Raw genomic sequence first — 20712 nt, 5'->3', positions numbered from 1 at the left:
AAAGACATGTATTGTATTCCAAAGTTGAGCATTGAAGTGCCTTTCTCTTATCCCAGGAGTCAGATGAGACTGTATTGATCCGATGAACTGCTCGTTTCTTGAAAAAAAAACAGCTCAAAGAAAAGCTTTTCTGCCATGTTTGTTTTGGAAGATGCCCCGGGAGGGGAGCATTGTAGGAAATACATTAGAGGAGCGTGAAGGATTAAAGCATAATGGGGTTTTGAAAGCACCACGCTCCATAATGTGCAGTCTACTTTGCAATAGTGCAGATTATGTTGTAGATCAGACTTTTAAGGGCAAGTAGCCATTATCTGTCAGATATATGGCCAGTGTGACTAAACTCCCGGCTATATGATGAGCTTCCATTAGCCGGACGGGTTGGTGATTACACTCCAGCTCCAAAGGGCTCTCACAACTTAAGTGATGGTGCTAGTGATCAGCAGATGTTAAGAAGAACTGATGAGGCTACACTGAACAAAATTAACAAAAATCAGGCTGCTTTCAATTGAATTGCACTACCCACTATTTTAAGCCTGTCTTGGCCTGAAAAATTGAAACTCTGACTTCAGTCTTGGGTCTGTGATGAATACAAGCAGTCAATTATACAAACATGCAGTAATTGGTCTGCTTAACCTTAAATACTAATTAACATTTAGACTGAACTGTGCAAATTAGAGTACATTTAAATGTTGCTGATTCGCAGCTTAAGCAATTAGTGTTAAATAATTTACTGTGAAATAAAAGTAGGACAATTTACTGAGAATTATTAGACAGTGATGATCAGCATTAATTGTATTACTTTTCACTAGAAATAAATACATGATAACAATTGTCTACAAAACTTGTTTTTTAAGGAAGCTTGGTAGCTTTTGATTACAGCAAGGTTTTTATACTTTTTGATGCCATGGATCTCCAAAAATGATGACCGCCTTCTTAAAATATAATTTATGTTTATATATTTTCAGCTATACATTACAGACCCATTTTTACTGTGTGCATAAAATATTATGTGTGATATTACAAAGAAAACATGGCTCTAAAATTAAATAATTAGCTTTCATGTTGTAATTGTTTATTGTTGTTTATTGTTGATTAGGTCAATATGTATTACTGTACTGTCAATAGATTAAAAAAATTGTGATTAATCTCATGATATCCAACCTGTCTTTAGAAAGAAAGATTTAACCCCTGGTTTCACAGACAAAGCTTAAGACTAGTCCTACAGTAAAATGCGTGTTTGAGCTGAAAGCAACTTGCACGGGCATATCATAAAATATGTCTGTGCCATTGTTTTGTCTTAAAATGTTTTTTTTCTAAGGCATGTTTATAAAAGCTACTTAAAGGGTTAGTTCACCCAAAAATGAAAATTATGTAATTTATTACTCACCCTCATGCCGTTCTACACCCGTAAGACCTTCATTCATCTTCAGAACACAAATTAAGATGTTTTTGATGAAATCCGATGGCTCAGTGAGGCCTCTATTGCCAGCAATGTTACTGCACCTCTCAAGATCCAGAAAGCTACTAAAGACATATTTAAAACAGTTCATTTGAGTACAGTGGTTCTACCTTAATATTATTAAGCGATGATTCAGAAAGCTTTGAAGCAGTGTTCTGAAATCACCCATCACTAGATGTTGTTGAAAAGTCGTTATTTAGTTTTTGTGGTGCACAAAAAGTATTCTTGTCGCTTTATAATATTAATGTAGAACCACTGTAGGGTAGAATTCAACCACAGGTGAGTCTAAATATTCATTACACAGGTGTCCAGCAGACAGTTGACTATAAAAGGGTGTTAAAAGCCCTTCCCAATTCATGCTGTCAGCAATGGCACCACATGGAAGAGATATGTCTCAAGAAAGAATATAATTTTTTACACCAGAAAGGTGAAGGCTACAAGAAGATCAGCAAAGCTTTACTTATCAGTCAGAATACTGTAGCAAAAGTGGTAAAAAAAATTTAAAAAGATGGAACTGCAACCATCTCACAGAGACGTCCAGGTCGTCCACAGAAGTTAACATCTCGACAGGAGTGTCTTCTGATGAGAAGGGTTGAAGAAAATCGGCATGCAAGTTCACTGCAGTTATCTAAAGAAGTAGAAAGCCAAACTGGGGTGGCTATTTCTCGTGACACAATACGGCGTAAACTGAAGAGGAATGGCATGCATGGGTGCCGTCCACGAAAAAGGCCTCTCCTAAAGCCCAGGCACAAAAAAGCCCGCCTAGAGTGTGCCAGGGCCCATGCTGACAAAGATGAAGACTACTGGGACTCTATACTCTGGAGTGATGAGACCAAGATTTTTGGAACTGATGGCTTCAAAACTGTATGGCGTCACAAAGTTGAGGAATACAAATAAAAATGCATGGTCCCTACAGTGAAACATGGTGGTGGCAGTGTCCTTATGTGGGGCTGCATGAGTGCTGCTGGGGTCGGGGAGCTGCATTTCACTGATGGCATCATGAATTCACAGATGTACTGCTCTATACTGAAAGAGAAGATGCTACCATCACTCCTTGCCCTTGGTCGTCTTGCACTTTTCCAACATGACAATGATCCTAAACGCACATCTAAGGCCACTGTTGGATTTCTGAAGAAGAACAGAGTGAAAGTGATTCAGTGGCTCCTGATCTGAACCCAATCGAACATCTATGGGGAGTTCTGAAGGGACAAGTTGAGCATCACTCTCCATCCTCTCTAAAAGAGGACATTCTTGAAGAATGGAAAAAAATAGATGTTGCAAAATGCCACCAACTTGTTCATTCCATGCCTAGAAGTCTTGGTGCTGTCATTAAAAATCATGGAGGCCATACAAAGTACTAGATGTAGTAGTTTTTTGTGGGGTGTACTCATTTTTGCATCACCCTAATTTGAGTAAAACTGATAAGTTATATTATTAACCTTACTTTCATGTTATAAGTTAAACAGATGTTATATTTGTTATATTTCCAAAATTTTGGAAATTGTTTTTGTGTTCATTGAGATATTGTTTAAAATGTTACTTTTCAAAGGGAAAAGAACGACATGAGGGTGAGTAATTAATGACATTATTTAAATTTTTTGGTGAAATAACACTTAAAATGTCCAAATTGAACTATGGCCTAATCCTGGCTTAATCTAAGCCCTGTCTGTGAAACCAGGCCTACAAGTTAAACTTTAAGAGCCCTAAAATAGACCAGCAAATTTTTTAACCCCACAAAACTATATGCAGATTAGGTTCTTATTTCTTACTGTTAAAACCGGTGCTGTCAATAGATTTAAAAAAAAAAAGATGAATCTCATTATTTCTGATTAATCTCACAATAATAATAATAATATCAAATTATATTTAAAATGAATGCCTTAAATATAATAAATATAACTTTGACAGCCCTAAACATGCATATACACAAAAATGCTAAATTAAATGACCTGTTTTAAGATGTTAGTTTGTTTTCTGTAGTTGTCTTAGTAGCAACCAGTTAGCTTCTTTGACTTCTCAAGTTAAAGGACATTTGAGGCATGACAAACATGACATACTTAAAAGTACTCTTAAGAGGGCAGAGTGTTGGATGTACACGCAGTGTTTGCTTATCTCAGGGCCAGTTTGTCCAGGCTCCTGAACTCAGTCGTCACTATAGTATCACCACAGCTTCAGTGTTTCCCCTCGTGTCATCAAGTGTATTCACACTTTGATCAAATGGTCCTTTCTTTGTTTGTTTTTCCACAAAAGGCCTCCACTGTCTCATCGAACAGTGATCGCTTGAGCTCACCGGGTGTAACGTGTCCATTTGATTAGCCATGATGTTCTGTGTGAGGGCTGTTGTCCATGTTTTGATTGTTAAAGATGATAAACGGTGGGCTTCCAATTTAAGACTTACGTAAGCATTATGTAACAATGTTGAATTCAATTTGGTTTTATGGAAAGTATTTTAAATGCTCCTGCTCCCACTTCAGTATGATTTTCAATTTTATCTTGCAGTATACACATACCCAAAAAATACATCTGTAGCTTAGCTTCCAAATACTTGGAATATGACACATTATTGCTTCCTGTTTTACACCTTCCCCTAAGCAGTCAGTATCATGGAGGATGGCCTCTGGCAGCCGATATGATCCATTCCATCATGCACTGTGAAAATATTGCCTCAGTACATGGCCGCATTGGAGACCCAAGGCTAGGGTTTCATAGATTGATTGTACGCCTATAGACTGGTTTCAGATTACATAAAAGGACACTGCTGGATTCTTGAGAGCTCCCTTGTGGCATAGCATGGGTGACAGAGGCTGTTCAGAGCGAAGGCTGAGAAAATCATAGAAACTGATCATGTTTCAGTTACTTTTCTTTACTTTTATTTCATTTAACAGACTGTAAGGATCATTCACAGGATCCTTTTTGCTAAATATTAAAAAACAAGTATTTATGTATTTAATATTGATTCCTCAGCGCTGCTGGCGGCATTCTCAATTCTGGCTTCTGTGACTGTATTTTGGGCCTCTTTGCCTTGTATACTCAGGTAACAATATAACCTGTTTTTCTCTTTCAAATTTGATATTACACTACCATTCAAAAGTTTGGGGTCAGTAGGATTTTTTTTTTTTTTTTTTTTTTTTTAGAAATTATTACTTTTATCAAAGACTATAGAATAACACTTAAAGGTATATTATATTATAACATCATAAAGGGACTTTGCTTTTATTCAGCAATAACGCATTAAATTGATTAAAAGTGACAGTAATGACATTTATAATGTTACAAAAGATTTCTGTCTCAAATAAATGCTGTTCTTTTGAACATCCTGCTCTTGAAAGAATCCTAAAAAGTGTATTGTGCTTTGTCCAAAATCTTTGCAGTCACTGAAAAAGTACATTCTATAATATGAAATTGTGTGGAATGAATGAAATTCGTATGTTCTACATTCACCATGTTGTCATGCCATGTTGGCATCAGTTGTGTCTCTTCACCTACATTGACAAATGCTCTCCCGTGGACTCGTGGGATACTAAAGTGTCCATTGAATGCGCACTTCAGAATCTCAGCAGAAGTAGTAAGTCATCGGGGTACGTTTTGCCTACTGTTTTATGAATACTATGAATTCGGACATACTACTTGGCTCACATAATGTTTTTGCCTATATAGTATGGAAGAAGGCATATTCGGACACAGCGATAACTTTAACAAAAATATTAAGCAGCACAACTGTTTTTAACACTGATAATAAATGTTACTTGAGCACAAAATCAGCATGTTAGAATGTTTTCTGAAGGATCATGTGACACTGAAGACTAAAATGACTAAAGGACATTTGAGGCATGACAAACATGATATACTTAAAAGTACTCTTAAGAGGGCAGAGTGTTGGATGTACACGCAGTGTTTGTTTATCTCAGGGCCAGTTTGTCACGGGAGTAATGATGCTGAAAATTCAGCTTTGTCATCAGGAATAAAGTACATAATTCAAACAGAAAACAATAATACTATTTTAATTGTTTTATCAAATTTGGTGAGCATAAGAGACTTCTTTCAAAAACATTTAAAAAAAATGACTGACCCCAAACTTTTGAATGGTAGTGTATGTAAACATTTTTTTTATGTTTAACACAACATTTGTTAAAGTTGATTTTGCATTAATGTTATATACCTCTTCAGATGCAGCTGTACACAGAGGCTAAGGAAACGTATCTGCTTATTCTGCTGTCACAGGTCTCAAAACTCCATGGAAATGGTGAGGGCAAAACGGTTCATGCATCATACAATAGGAACAGATGTTATGCATCAAATACTGTGCATTTGTTTATGTTTAGTTCATAGCATCCCTAATCTGCAATTTCCAGGATGATCACATCTAAAATGCAAATGGCTCATTGAGACGTATATGGAACCTTGTAGTGGATATAGTTTAATTTTTTGAGGTATTGTTTGATTGTCCTGGTCTGAAAGTTTGATTAGCTTTGTCTGCAGCCTATCATGCAGTTGTTTGGAGAGCCAGAGCAGGAAGAGGGTAATGCTAATTCCTTTCTGATGGATCTCACTGCCATCGCATGACCATATGGTGAATGGGAACGTCTTCCTTTGGAAATGAGAGGAACTATTCATGCTCTCCAAACATGTTTGAGACTGCTCATGCAACCCAAACATGGGCAAAGCCACAACTGATTTTTCAATTAAATTTATTTAGAGTTCTCAATCCAGAAATCTTAGATTTTCTCATTTGACACCCATCATAATCATTACTCATTAGTTATGTGCAACTATCTTTAAATATATATGATATTATATTATTGTTTAGGGAGCATGAATTTCTTTCATTTTCAAAAGAAAAATGTTACCATTCACCATATGGTGTTATGATAGCAGTGAAATCCATCAAAAAGGAATTAGCATATATATATATATATATATATATATATATATATATATATATATATAAAATTTTACAGTAATATAAAGTATATTATTAAAACATTCTTGGCTTAAATTGTATTCATGCTGATTAAGAATAACTAAAACAATTATAAATAGACATAAAAGTTTATTTACAGATATGTCTTAGTAAACTTTGAAATGACTGTCTTAAAATTCATACAAGATTTTTTGTTTTTTATTTATTTTAGGAGGAGGCAAATAATGAACATTGTGTGGACAAAAGCAAAACAAAGTCATCAAGACTGAAGTCACTGGACACATTTCGAGGGTATGTGGCAAAAATAATTTTCATTTATTTGGATTAAAATGGTAACTTAATTTTGAACCCGTTGAGCTCCCTCAATTCTAGGAACTTAATATTTATCAATTGTCATCGACTTGATGGCTGCATTCACTCAGAGAATGTATTATGAGACTAAGGAGATTGTGAGGGGTCACAGACTGGACATAAACTCACTCGAGCCATTGTTTATGGTGGTCGCTCTAGGCATCATCTCTAATATCTTTTGCTTCTGTGGTGGGGAACAGTGGGTTGCTGTTGAGCAAGGGTGATGTGATTTAATCGGGAAGCCCAGCAGGGCTTGATAGTGGCTTGGGGGCAAACACATAAGCACGCCTCTCCCGAAACAGGAAGCTGCTGTGGCTTTGACCTCTCACTTCCCAGTAATTGATGTAATAATACAAGCATCATATCAGCACATATTCAGCAGGCTGTAGATCTGGAGCTGGAGAGGATATGACTTCCCAGATCAAGATTTGTGTAATGGATAATCCATGAGTGTTGCAAAAAGTGCTTTTCAGATAGCAATCACTGACAGTAAGAATAACCAAGCTTTTATGGTTCTTAGAATTACTCGTCACCATTATGCTTTTCCCACCTTTTTATGTGGAACTTTTTGCACAATTCATAAATGCTCCATTCACATTCATAATGATATTCCTTGTAAACCACAGTGCTGATAAAAACAGATGTTCCACTCAGTCTAAACCTGCTTTTGCTCTTGGATATGAAACAGTCCATTTCTTTGTTAAGCCTAATGGTTTTATCAGTGTGCCTGGAGATTTTGGTTCGTTGTTTCACCGTTTCCTTCATGCCGGCCTTACTATTCTGTAATCTGGAACTAGAGTGCTGATTTTGAATATGATATAGACATCATCTCATACATATAGACTCAGAGGATGACATCACAGCTGGCTTGTCAGGTCTGTTGATTCATGATGTCGAGGTAATATTAGATTCTGCAACAAATGCATGATATTTCACAAGAGCTTTGCAGGTCCAAAACAAAATCAACACTGTGAAAAGTTCACATGGGATCCCTGATTTGGCTATACATGGAACTTAATAATGTTGGTAGATGTCTTCCAACCCTGAGAAAGACCGTAGTGTTGCAACTCCCTTGCTGTATAACATGAAATATGGCCTGTCCAGCAGTGAGTCAAAACTTTTTGCTGAAGACAGAAGCATCTGTCATCTGCCCACCGCCCTGGTGAAATTGTTGCGGCTACGGTTTTTCTCAGAGCTGAAGAACAGCGCCCTCAATTCATCAGATGCCATCAACATGATATATTGTATAACCGTAGACTTTGTTTGCATTTTAATTTTTTAAAAAGGATTTGGTTTTTAATCTCGCCAGCCAAAAGCCTGCAGCCAGTTTCCTCATATTTGTGATTACAAATTGACATTGGTGGTTTTGTATTGATAAGTTACACTAACAGCAAATGTACTTCAAAAGGTACCCAATTAGTTAAATATACCCTGTATTAAACAAGACATTTTTCTTCAAACTTTTCATAACAGTTTAGTTTTGTTTTTGATGTTTGGCATTTACCACATAATTTGAATGTATAGTCCTTTTGCAAGTTATGTTATTCAACTCCTCTGTTTTAATAATTTGTCATATTTAAATGGTTAGTTCACCCAAAAATGAAATGTCTGTCATTAGTTACTCACCCTCGTGTCGTTCCAAACCTGTAAGACCTTCGTTTATCTTTGGAACACAAATTAATATATTTTTGATGAAATCCGAGAGCTCTCTGACTCCTCCACAGACAGCAATTTAACTACCACTGTCAAGGTCCAGAAAGGTACTAAAGACATTGAATGGAAAAAAAAAACAACGTTATTTATGTTTTGTTTTTGCGCATAAAAAGTATTCTCGGCACTTAATAAAATTAAGGTTGATCCGCTGTGGTCACATTGACTATTTTAAAAATAGTCAATGTGACTACAAAAGTGGTTCTTGGCTCATAATCATAGGGGAACCATTTTTGGTGCTATGTAGCACCATATCTTTAAAGGTGCTGTACAGCACCTTTGTCAAATGGTGCTATGTAGAACCCATAAGAGGTGCCATATCACATTTTATTTCTTCAACAAAAATGGTGCTAAACAGCACCAACAGTGGTTCTTTGGCTCGTAAAGAACCTTTAAAGGGGCATAACAGGTTCTTTGTATGGCAGTGGTGCTATATAGCACCTTAAAAAGCACTGAAGGACCAAGATTTGGTGCTATACAGCACTTAAAGTGGATCCCCTATGATAACAAGCTAAAGAACCACTTTTAGTACTATATAGCACCTTTTTTAGAGCGTATGAAGTCAGAGAGCTCTCGGATTTCATCAAAAATATCTTAATATGTGTTCCGAAGGTAAACGAATGTCTTGCGGGTGTGGAACGTCATGAGGGTAATGATGTAATTAATGATAAACTTTTTCAATTTTTGGGTGAACTAACCCTTTTAAGTTTTACCTGTACTAGTTTTATGTGATATCTCAGGCTTTTTACAGTGAAAACTGCAGTATATATAAATCACAATTGTGCCCATTCAGGGATTACAAAGAGCTATATAGCAATGGGATAAAATGACAATGACAAATATACACTGGGAGTTACTGCCAAAATACATTACTTGTTAACAACAATTGATAATGAGAGGCAACACATAAACACAACATTGTTTTACTGTCTGCTGCAGTTTTTTGATTACTTTCAGGTTATGACAGAAAGTCAAAGGAAGCTTAAAGCAATAAAATATGTAACGTGCCCTGGAAAGCTTTTTTTAGAAGAGCGAACGCCTCCCTAACACTGAGGGTTTTTTAATTAAAATGATTGGCTATAACATGCTATATTGCAAACATTGTGCTGTAGTCTCATCTTGAAAATGACTTAACCTTTGTCTTTGTTACTATGGATACTAATGGAAGCAGTCGCAAAGTGTGTGTGAGAGAAAGAGAGAGTGTGTGTGAAAGAGAGAGAGACAAGAAAGACAAAGACATGCTTACTTTAATAGTGCTCTTTAGAGGATGGCATGTGATTAAAATCTTGTATCAGCAGGTTAGGCCTAAAAGGAGCAGTAATGGTCTCTGTTCTGATCTCCTAATTGAATTTGGTGAGGAAAAATTTAGATCGTTTAGATAGAGTGAAGTTTATCTGAAGGTCTATACAGTGCTTTGGTTTCTCAGTATGTTCTTATACCGAGAAACCAAAAGAGAACACACTTCAACACCGTGATCTAAGTGTTGTCAGTTTAATACCTGAGGGGTTGTCTCAGAGTTTGATCACCAAAATCAATTTCGTGTTCACGGGTATATTTATGCTGCGTAGTGCAAACATGCATTTTCTGACGTGCAATAAAAAACATCTCTTGCTGTTGCTAATTCAATGTAGTGTTCCATCATGCACAATAAGTTGCAGCTTGGCTTCCTTGCTCTAAGTTACACGTCTACAATAAATTACAGCAGAGGGCTTTAGTCAGCACTTCTGGGTGGAGCGATTCAGAGGACAACCGTTCATTTCCTGAGTGATTCATAATGCTTAGGTTGCATTACCTTACACAGCATTTCGTCTTTGATATATAAAACAAATGCTAAACCCTCTTGCCTTATGATCCATAATATTGATACAGTTTACCTCAAATGTACAAGAGACAGTTGAGGGACCAGAGGATATTGTAAAGATTTTTTATTTTTTTTTTCCTGTTCAAAACTTTGGGGTCAGTAAGATTTGTTTAAAGGTGCCCTCGAATGAAAAATTGAATTTATCTCGGCATAGTTAAATAACAAGAGTTCAGTACATGGAAATGACATACAGTGAATTTCAAACTCCATTGTTTCCTCCTTCTTATATAAATCTCATTTGTTTAAAAGACCTCCAAAGAACAGGCGAATCTCAACATAACACTGACTGTTATGTAATAGTCGGGATGTACGCCCCCAATATTTGCATATGCCAGCCCATGATCGAGGCATTACACAAGGGCAGCCAGTATTAACGTCTGGATGTGCACAACTGAATCATCAGATTAGGTAAGCAAGCAAGAACAATAGCAAAAAATGGCAGATGGAGCAATAATAACTGACATGATCTATGATATCATGATTTCGTTAGCATGTTGCTAATGTACTGTTAAATGTGGTTAAAGTTACCATCGTTTCTTACTGTATTCACGGAGACAAGAGCCGTCGCTATTTTCATTTTTAAACACTTGCAGTCTGTATAATTCATAAACAAAACTTCTTTATAAATCTCTCCAACTATGTAGCATTAGTCGTTAGCCACAGAGCACAGCCTCAAATTCATTCAGAGTCAAATGTAAACAATATAACAATATACAATACTCACATAATCCGACGCATGCAGGACAAACACTTTGTAAAGATCCATTTGAGGGTTATATTAGCTGTGTAAACTTTGTTTAGGCACTGTTTAAGGCAAGCGCGAGCTCCGTGGGCGGAGAGCACGAGATTTAAAGGGGCCGCACAGCATAAATCGGCTCATATTTAATGATGCCCCAAAATAGGCAGTTAAAAAATTAATTTAAAAAAATCTATGGGGTATTTTGAGCTGAAACTTCACAGACACATTCAGGGGACACCTTAGACTTATATTACATCTGGTAAAAAAACGTTCGATGGCACCTTTAATGTTTTTGAAAGAAGTCTCTTATGCTCAACAAGGCTGCATTTATTTGATCAGAAATATAGTAAACATAGTTATGCTGCTTAGTATTTTTGTGGAAACCATGGTACATTTTTTTTTCATAATTAACCATATTAAGCATTATTTAACTTAATATTTGCTTAATATTCTTTTTGGATATTAGCCTATCTTTAGTATTCTGATTATATTTTCAGTGTCATTTGTGTTTACAGATTCTCCCTGACTGTCATGGTGTTTGTGAACTATGGGGGCGGAGGTTACTGGTTTTTCCAGCATGCACCATGGAATGGTGCGTTATTTTGCTGATTGTTTACATATATAATGATCTGGAATGAGCTTTTTACTGTAAACCCTAATGCTCAAAATAATTAATTGGTTTGACTAGGGTAAACTTAAATTAAACAAATTAGTTTAATCAAATTAACTTTTATCAGTATTTAGTACTTTCTTTATCTTTTGAGTTCACAAATCTGAATCGTTTCATTGTTTTAAGTTTTAGGAACTTGTTTCTATTAATTTAGACAAACTTAAATTTAACTGAAAATGGGCTGGGATTTCTATTTCCCAGCATGCTTTGCCATGACACTCGAAAGGGAGAGTAAAGTGTTATATTATGGTTTTTGTGCAAGATTAATGTTAAGTGGGAGATTTAGCATGTTTTGCTATGCTCATTTGGGGGGGGTTACCAGACTGACGGCAGAAGGTCTGGACTCTATCACAGCTTTCATTGGTCAAGGACTGCCCAAGGGAACGTTTGACTGACATGTAATGCAACCAGTCACAGTTTGTTTTGTTCCGCGTTATGTTTAGGGGCAAGACAATGTAAAGTTGACGTCTCTACAGTAACAGACTTGTGTGCATCTAATAAATTATTCATTTTAGAACATTGCGCAAGTTTACTGCAACAATGGAGCTTCGAACTTCACATACTTTTGAAAATCCAGTGTTTAGTTGATCCCGGGAAATGCTTGTTGTTACAGTTAACACAACGGCTTTCTTCTTTCATGAGGGGGCTTGGCGTCACAGCATTTGTTTCTAGGCGGACCGTTAAAGAACGCGACACATCCTGTAGAATTCAACCAACCAGATGATGACTTTGAAAATCCTGAAGTGTTTCCAGATAAGAGTGCCATATGCATCAGACATTCAGCCAATGATCCGTGAGCTTGACATCTGAGGAGACTACCATCATGGTGACAAGTGGAGCATGAGCTTAGTTTGAGAACAGATATATGTTAAATGTTGTTTATTGCTGTGCTCATTCAGCATTTGCTATACTATGCTAATGCTATCAAAGCATTTTGTTACCAATTAGTAAGTTAGCATTTACTGAATTAGCTAGTTAAACCTAGCCAAGTTTCCAGAACTAAACATATTTAAGTTGCGATTACATAATAATTTTAACTTAAATGTATGAGTTAGCTAATTTGCCAGTTCTGCTTACTTAACCTGTTAATGTTCCACTGTACCGCCCGCAGTACACATACCTTTCAAAAGAGACCAAAACCATGCATATACTCCAAATGGTTCAAGAACAGCATGCAATATGGCTTTTTTAGGCATTTTAAGCAAATTTTACAAGAATGCTAAGGGGTTAAACTGTGAATTTCTTAACTTAAAAATTTTTAACTGATTACCTCAAGTTTTTTTGAGTTTTGCCAACATATTCGGGTTTACAGTGACAGGGCTCCTTATTGCAACTAAACTGACTGCAAATGTTTAAAAAAAAGTAAAAATGCATTAATAGGAAAATATTTTGTGCGTATTTAGGCGGTTTTGTTAAATGTCAAATCGTTAGTAGTGTATGCCAGAGTTTCTGAACTGCAATGTCTGATTTGTGAGCTAATGAATCTGTATTATCCATTTATTTTAATGAGTCAGTCAATGTGATTCACAAAACAGCTTCAAGCTTGCTGGTGTTGTGATTTTTGCTTTTGTCTAGTTTGAAATGAACCGAGAATCATTCACTCAATTGCTTCTGAACACCCCTCTTTGTTGAGCGGGCTTGTAATTTGTCTACTAAAAAATTATTTGACTCCTTCATTTGCTTCAAATGCTTCATTTTAAAATTTAACATTCTCAACCCTTATAGCTTGTTTCTCTCTTGTTTCTTTTTTTGTGGCTGGAACAGAGCTTGCAATACACACTCATGTTTTCTAAGATATTAATTAATTTTTCATAAATACCACTGAATAAATACTACTAATTAAGGGCATCCAATATTAAATGAAAGGAAAAATTGATACATCATAAATCTTTACAGACTACCGAAGACCTAAAGTACTGATATCAAATACTTAAATTTAAAGTTGCCTTATTGCACCTTAATTCTGCATGAATTTTATACTTCAAATCTACAGCATGACTTTTGGATGAACATCCTCAAAGGACGCAGATGAGAAGGGGTTGCATGTTAAATTTTAATGGGGGTCTATTACGAAGCACATCTCCTGGAGTATTCACAGATGAACTCAATTTAAGGATCATAATGGCCTCTTCATCATATCAGCAGAATTGTATTGATCATAAGGGAAAGCAGATGGATTTTCATATTACTTTGAGGCCTCCTCTGTCATGGCTGTATGAGCATTTATAAATCATTGCTGTCTGAAAATCGAAAAATAATGAGAAAACAATGTTTTTAAGGGTACACAATCTTTTATCATCAGTTAGTATGCTCTAAATGACACCATTTGTTTACAATTAAGTGTGATTATGAGGATAAAACTAATTTCGTCAGTCATTCAGCAATTAGATGCATTTATGCATTTACTACATGTCAATCAAACAGCCATCTTTCCAGCAACTGTAGACAGACATGCACCAGATGTGTGTGTGGTTTTCATGTGCATGAATGTGTTTTTTCCATGTACGTTACAGGTCTCACAGTAGCTGATCTTGTGATGCCTTGGTGAGCTGCCAGCATGTACTTAACGAATCGATGGAGAATTATTACTTTCCATTTTTGAGATTAATATGGAAAAGAGTGGGACTTCAGTCTAACATTTTGCATCTGCCTTCAAAACCATTCAGATTTAAGGCTTTTCCAACCCAGTACCATTTATAATGCTTTGCCTATGCCAATTAATCTTTCTTTCTCTGAGAGTATACATAAAGCTTGTAATACCAGTGAATGCTTTAAAAAAGGCCTGCATAATAAGGCCCAGCAATGCAGCATCAGCCTTAAATTGTGGGTTTGTTTGCTAAGGAAATTTAAAAGGACAAAAAAAAAATCATATAAAGCTGTGCATACACAATGTTCCACTCATTCCTTCGTTTTTTGACATACAAAAATCAGTAAAACAGAATTACTTAAATTTTGCATTGACCAGGGCGAAAATATGCCCCAGAAGCACACATAAGTATCAGTAGTGTTGTCCAACAGTGAAATGACACGTTATGTTTTTGTATGTGACAGTAATATGGTCTTTAATCCTTTGGCAAGGTTTGTGTTCATCATAGGTACTTCTGTAGTGCTAGCATTCAACTCGATGCATAGAAGAGGTGTTCCATGGCTACAGCTTCTTCGCAAGGTTACTTGGAGAACCGTCGTCCTGATGCTCATCGGGTTCTGCTTCATGAACTACAGCCCAAGAGATGGATTTTGTGAGTAGGCTATACATACAGTGCTGTTAAGTCTCCCTCTACAAGTCGTAATGTAACTTTATTTTATTTTATTATTTTATTTAATTTAATTTGATTGGTTTTGGTAACACTTTACAATAAGGTTCCATTTGTTAACATTGGTTTAAGGGTTAGTTCACCCAAAAATTAAAATTACTTCATTAATTACACACCCTCATGTCGTTCCACACCTGTAAGATCTTCACTCATCTTCATAACACAAATTAAGATATTTTTGATGAAATTTGAGAGGTACAGTATATGACTGGTCCATAGACAGCAATTTAACGACAATTTCAAGGTCCAGAAAGGTACTAAAGACATTGTTAAAACAGTCAACGTGACTGCAGTGGTTCAACCTTAATGTTATATATTGTTGAATAAAGTCATTATTTTTGTTTTGTTTTTGCGCACAAAAAGTATTCTCATTGCTTCATTAAATTAAGGTTGAACCGCTGTAGTCACGTCAAGGGTTTTAATGATGTCTTTAGTACCTTTCTGGACCTTGAAAATGTTGATTATATTGCTGTCTATGGACGAGTCATGTACCTCTCGGATTTCATCAAAAATATCTTAATTTGTGTTCCAAAGATGAACGAAGGTCTTGCGGGTGTGGAACGACCTGTGAAAGTGAGTAATGACAGAAGTTTCATTTTGGGTGAACTAATTCACCCAAAAAATGAAAATACCGTTATACACATGTCATTCCAAACCCATAAGACTTTCGTTCATCTTTGGAACACAAATGAAGATCTTTTTAATGAAATCTGAGAGCTTTCTGTCCCTCCATTTACAGTCCATTTAACTGCCACTTTCAAGCCCCTGAAAGGTAGTAAAGGCACCATTAAAGTAATCCATGTGATCCAAGTGGTTTAACCTCAATTTTATGAAGCAACACAAGTGCTTTGTTTGCACAAAAAAACATAGTTTATTTACTTTATTTACAAAATATTAATCTCCAACTAGCAGTCACGTGAGCACCACGGCGCATACGTGTTGTGTTGACGCTAGAGCAACATTGCATGAAAGCTTGTTGGAGATTAATATTTTGCACATAAAGTGGTAAATTATGCTTTTTGTGCAAACAAAGCACTCACTTTGCTTCATAAAATTGAAGTTACAAGACCGGAGGAGACATGTGGATTACTTTAATGGTGTCTTTGCATTGACAGTCCACAAAAGTCAATGGTGCACATGCACAAAGTTTGAACTGACATGATGCATCATCTTGTATTTCATTGGATTTATCATAGCACAATAGAAAGCAAGAAATCTCATTACAGTTGCTGTTCTATTCTGGGTGGCAGTGACTGATACCAGACAAAGAGTGACCTGCACCTTTCAGTCTGACTGTGAACCTTTCTATCATGTAATACAAAAGTGTTACATATTCAATTCACCAATCCTCATTTTACAAATGAAGTCCATTAGCCTGTTAATGATGGAAGAAAAGAAGCCAAAATGTCTAATCCGGGGCCTCACAGCAGCACATTAGAACTGTCAGGGTTAAGCGAGGAGGGCAGGGAGGACCATCTGACAGGTCAGAACAGAGCAGTGCTCATACATTAGCCAAAGCAGTATTAGCTGTCTGGCAGGATGGATGTGTAACTAAGTTAACAAAAATATTGTGATACTTTCCAGTGATCTAGTAGCAATCGTAATATCTGGGGCCGTTGAACAGAGGTGCACAGAGCAAAAACAAGCTCGGTGTTAATGGTCAATTATCACAGATAGGGTTTCATCATGCCAGCTGCACAGTGGATTTTATGGAACTTCATGTAATATAATTACAGTTTTTGCCCTGAACTGCAAAATTTACTCTCTCCCTTTTGGATACCTCAGCCTGTGAATCACCAGGAAAGATGTTTAAAAACCATTTCCCCCCAATGTACCTGCATTCAAATGCAACAAAATGTATTACAATTCATTGAAAATAATTTGAATACTGATCTATTTAAACATGGCACCAGTGAAGATTTTAGTCAGTGTGTCTCTGCTTGGCCACTGAAGCCATTATCCTCCTTTGAACTTAATTTAAAGAAGCGTGATCATGGAAACATATGCATTAATGCTTTTATCTACCAAAACAGTCCCAGTTTAGCATAGTCTTTTCATAATTTCATACTTTACAGGTAAACACATTTAAATCATTACATTGTTGATTGTAAATGGATCTTTTTGCAAAATTCCTGATTGTCAATTCTTTGATTGATAAATTACAGAGCAGATTTGCTGTAGATAGAAAGTGTGTGTATATGGGTTTTAATTGACAGATACCATTAGTCACCGAACCACTTCCTGTCTCTATGTGCAGAGGTGGAGTGTTTCCGCTTTTTATTTGATTTGTTAGATCAATGATCAGTATTATATTGTTTCTTGTGGCCCTTCGTATGTGCCACAAAGAGGTTTTCAATTAACTAATGTGCAGATTACCATCAATCTCTCGCTCGCTCACATTACCCTCCCCGCCAGCATCTCCTCAGATAAGCATTATTAGTCTCCGGCAGGGTAGATCACACCTCTACTGTCCTGCAGTGAAAGACTTCTCACCTCAGCCTGGGTCTGTGTCAGCATAACCATCATTAGCCTGTGTTATAAACATAAATCTTCACTTCAGTGAAAAACAACACAACACCCTGTATAAGTGTTCAGACCTTAGATGTACAGTAAATGTAGTTTTAATGTAGTTTATATTCCCTTCTACTAGTTGCTGTATAATTATTGGATACACAGTAGTTCTGCAGTTAAATTAAATGACAGCTGTATATTGTAATTTAATGAACTGAACCAGGAAATATATATATATGTGTACAGTATCTCACAGAAGTGAGTACACCCCTCACATTTTTGTAAATATTTTATTATATCTTTTCATGTGACAACACTGAAGAAATGACACTTTGCTACAATGTAAAGTAGTGAGTTTACAGCTTGTATAACAGTGTAAATTTGCTGTCCTCTCAAAATAACTCAACACACAGCCAATAATGACTAAACAGCTGGCCACAATAGTGAGTACACCCCTAAGTGAAAATGTCCAAATTGGGCCCAATTAGCCATTTCCTCTCACCCGTGTCATGTGACTCGGTAGTGTTACAAGGTCTCAGGTGTGAATGGGGAGCAGGTGTGTTAAATTTGGTGTTATCGCTCTCACTCTCTCATACTGGGGTGCTTCTCAATTCTTATTTGTGCATCCTCGTTTCCTTTCCTTGCTTCCTTTCCTCGCATCTTAGCTCCACCCCTCCAGGATGCCAGGGAAGGACGCAAGGAAAAGACGAGAGGACGGAGGAATTGAATCAAGTGAAATGATAAATCCTCGCTCCCTTTAGCGTCACTTCAAAGCGTCATCAGCAGCGCTCGAGGGATCTACCCACATGTTGTTAAAGTTTGGTTATTTAAAAAAATATAATAAATATTAATAAAGAAAGATGCCTAGTTGAAATATATGAGATATAAAGTTTATTTAATCTGTAAAAGTAAAGCATACATTTAAATTATTGTGACAGATAAGAAGGGGGAGGAGAATTTATGCGTGCGTCACGTTTCTCGATGAGAAAGACTTCCGCAAAGGATGCACCTGTGTATCCTCACTCATAACTCCTCAGGAAGCTTCCTCACTCCTCGATCCTCGCCTCCTCGCGGAGCAATTAGAGAATTGAGATGTCCTTCAAGATGGCTGAGCTCGATTGTTTTCCGGGTCATAGGATGGAGGACGGAGGAGTGAGGAGATGAGGAGGGATATTGAGAAGCACCCTAGGTCACTGGAAGTTCAACATGGCACCTCATGGCAAATAATGAGTCAACAATGAGTCACATGACACCGGGGAGAGAAAATGGCTAATTGGGCCCAATTTGGACATTTTCACTTAGGGGTGTACTCATTTTTGTGGCCAGCGGTTTAGACATCAATGGCTGTGTGTTATTTTGAGGGGACAGCAAATTTACACTGTTATACAAGCTGTAGTGTACACTCACTACTTTACATTGTAGCAAAGTGTCATTTCTTCATTGTTGTCACATCAAAAGATATAATAAATATTTACAAAAATATGAGGGGTGTACTCTTCTGTGAGATACTGTATATATACACCCACCATTCAAACGTTTGGGATAGCTAAAAAAATTTTGAAAGTAGTTGCTCATCAAGGCTGCATTTATTTGATCAAAAATACAGTAAAAAATGTAATATTGTCAAATATTATTAATATTTTAAATAACTAACTTTTAAGTAAAGGTTTTCTATTTTAAAATGTAATTTATTCCTGTGATCAAAGCTGAATTTTCAGCATCTTTACTCCAGTCTTCAGTGTCACATGATCCTTTAGAAATCATTCTAATACGCTGATTTGCTGCTCAAGACACATTTCTTATTATTATCAATGTTAAAACTGTTGTGCTGCTTAATATTTTTGTGGAAATAATTTTTTTGATTACTAGAAAGTTTAAAAGAACAACATTTATTTGAAATAGAAATCTTCCTTACCGTTATAAATGTCTTTACTGTCACTTTTGATCAAACTTTATAGGAAAAGCACTTTTACAGCTAAAGACACAAAAAAAAGCCCTCCCTTGACTTGCTTGCTGGCTCCTATTAAATACAAGCCTATTAAAAATACATCATATATGAGTGTGTTTTTCCATCAATAGTCTGTAATAGTAATCTTGTATGTTTATATTTGTGTGTGTGCATAAATGTGTTAGTATCCTGGTCCTGGCTACGGATACCCGGAGTGCTCCAGCGTTTGGGTTTCACCTATTTTGTCCTGGCAGTGATGCAGACTTTCTCTCCCCACAGAGAGATCCCCTTGAGGGAGGTGGGTTAAACACTATGGCTCACATTTCTCTCAGATCAGACATCTGTTCAGGAAGGCACTTGTTCTGAAATAATGATTAATTGCCAGAGGTTACAGTAAAATGAAGTCAATGTGTTGTCATGTGATTTTTTATATATATATATATATATATATATATATAAATATATATATATATATATATATATATATATATAAATATATATATATATATATATACACACTACCGCTCAAAAGTTTGGGATTGGTAAGATTTTTAATGTTTTTAAAAGAAGTTTTGTCTGCTCTCCAAGACTTAATTTATTTAATTAAAAATACAGTAAAAACAGTAATATTGTGAAAAAATATTTGTTTTCTGTTTGAATATATTTTACAAAGTAATTTATTCTCGTGTTGGCAAAGCTGAATTTTCAGCATCATTACTCCAGTCTTCAGTGTCACATGATCCTTCAGAAATCATTCTAATATGATGATTAGTTCCTCAAGAAATATTTGTTATTATTATCAATGTTGAAAACAGTTGTGTACTTTTTTTTCAGGATACCTTGATGAATAGAAAGTTCAAAAGAACAGCATTTATCTGAAATACAAAGCTTTTGTAACATTTTACACTACCGTTCAAAAGTTTGGGGTCAGTAAGAATTTTTATTTTTTGGGAAAAAAATGAAAGAAATTAACACTTTTATTCAGCAAGGATGCATTAAATCAATCAAAAGTGACAGTAAAGACATTTATAATGTTACAAAAGATTAGATTTCAAATAAACACTTCTTTTGAACTTTCTATTCATCAGAGAATCCTGAAAAAAAAAATATTTTACACAAATATTTTGTACAATTGTAAACAATAAATGTTTCTTGAGCAGCAAATTGACATATTAGAATGATTTCTGAAGGATCATGTGACACTGAAGACTGGATTAACAATGCTGAA

The 20712-nt window shown here is 36.0% G+C and overlaps 1 protein-coding gene across 1 annotated transcript in view; it reads left to right on the top strand.

The window, feature by feature from the left end:
* Nucleotides 1-20712, top strand: part of si:dkey-192p21.6 (uncharacterized protein LOC565246 homolog) — a 36159-nt gene that overhangs the window by 2017 nt on the left and 13430 nt on the right. Inside the window, exons 5-11 of the mRNA XM_067386291.1 lie at nucleotides 4424-4493; nucleotides 5627-5702; nucleotides 6592-6671; nucleotides 11557-11633; nucleotides 14225-14255; nucleotides 14790-14950; nucleotides 19670-19782. Of these exons, the coding sequence (XP_067242392.1) occupies nucleotides 4424-4493; nucleotides 5627-5702; nucleotides 6592-6671; nucleotides 11557-11633; nucleotides 14225-14255; nucleotides 14790-14950; nucleotides 19670-19782 (608 nt within the window). The remainder of the gene's footprint in view (nucleotides 1-4423; nucleotides 4494-5626; nucleotides 5703-6591; nucleotides 6672-11556; nucleotides 11634-14224; nucleotides 14256-14789; nucleotides 14951-19669; nucleotides 19783-20712) is intronic.

This window comes from Chanodichthys erythropterus, chromosome 5 (assembly GCF_024489055.1).
Source record: "Chanodichthys erythropterus isolate Z2021 chromosome 5, ASM2448905v1, whole genome shotgun sequence".
Lineage (NCBI taxonomy): Eukaryota > Metazoa > Chordata > Actinopteri > Cypriniformes > Xenocyprididae > Chanodichthys > Chanodichthys erythropterus.
The sequence above is the reverse complement of the archived record's forward strand: the minus strand, read 5'-3'. Positions and strand labels throughout refer to the sequence as shown.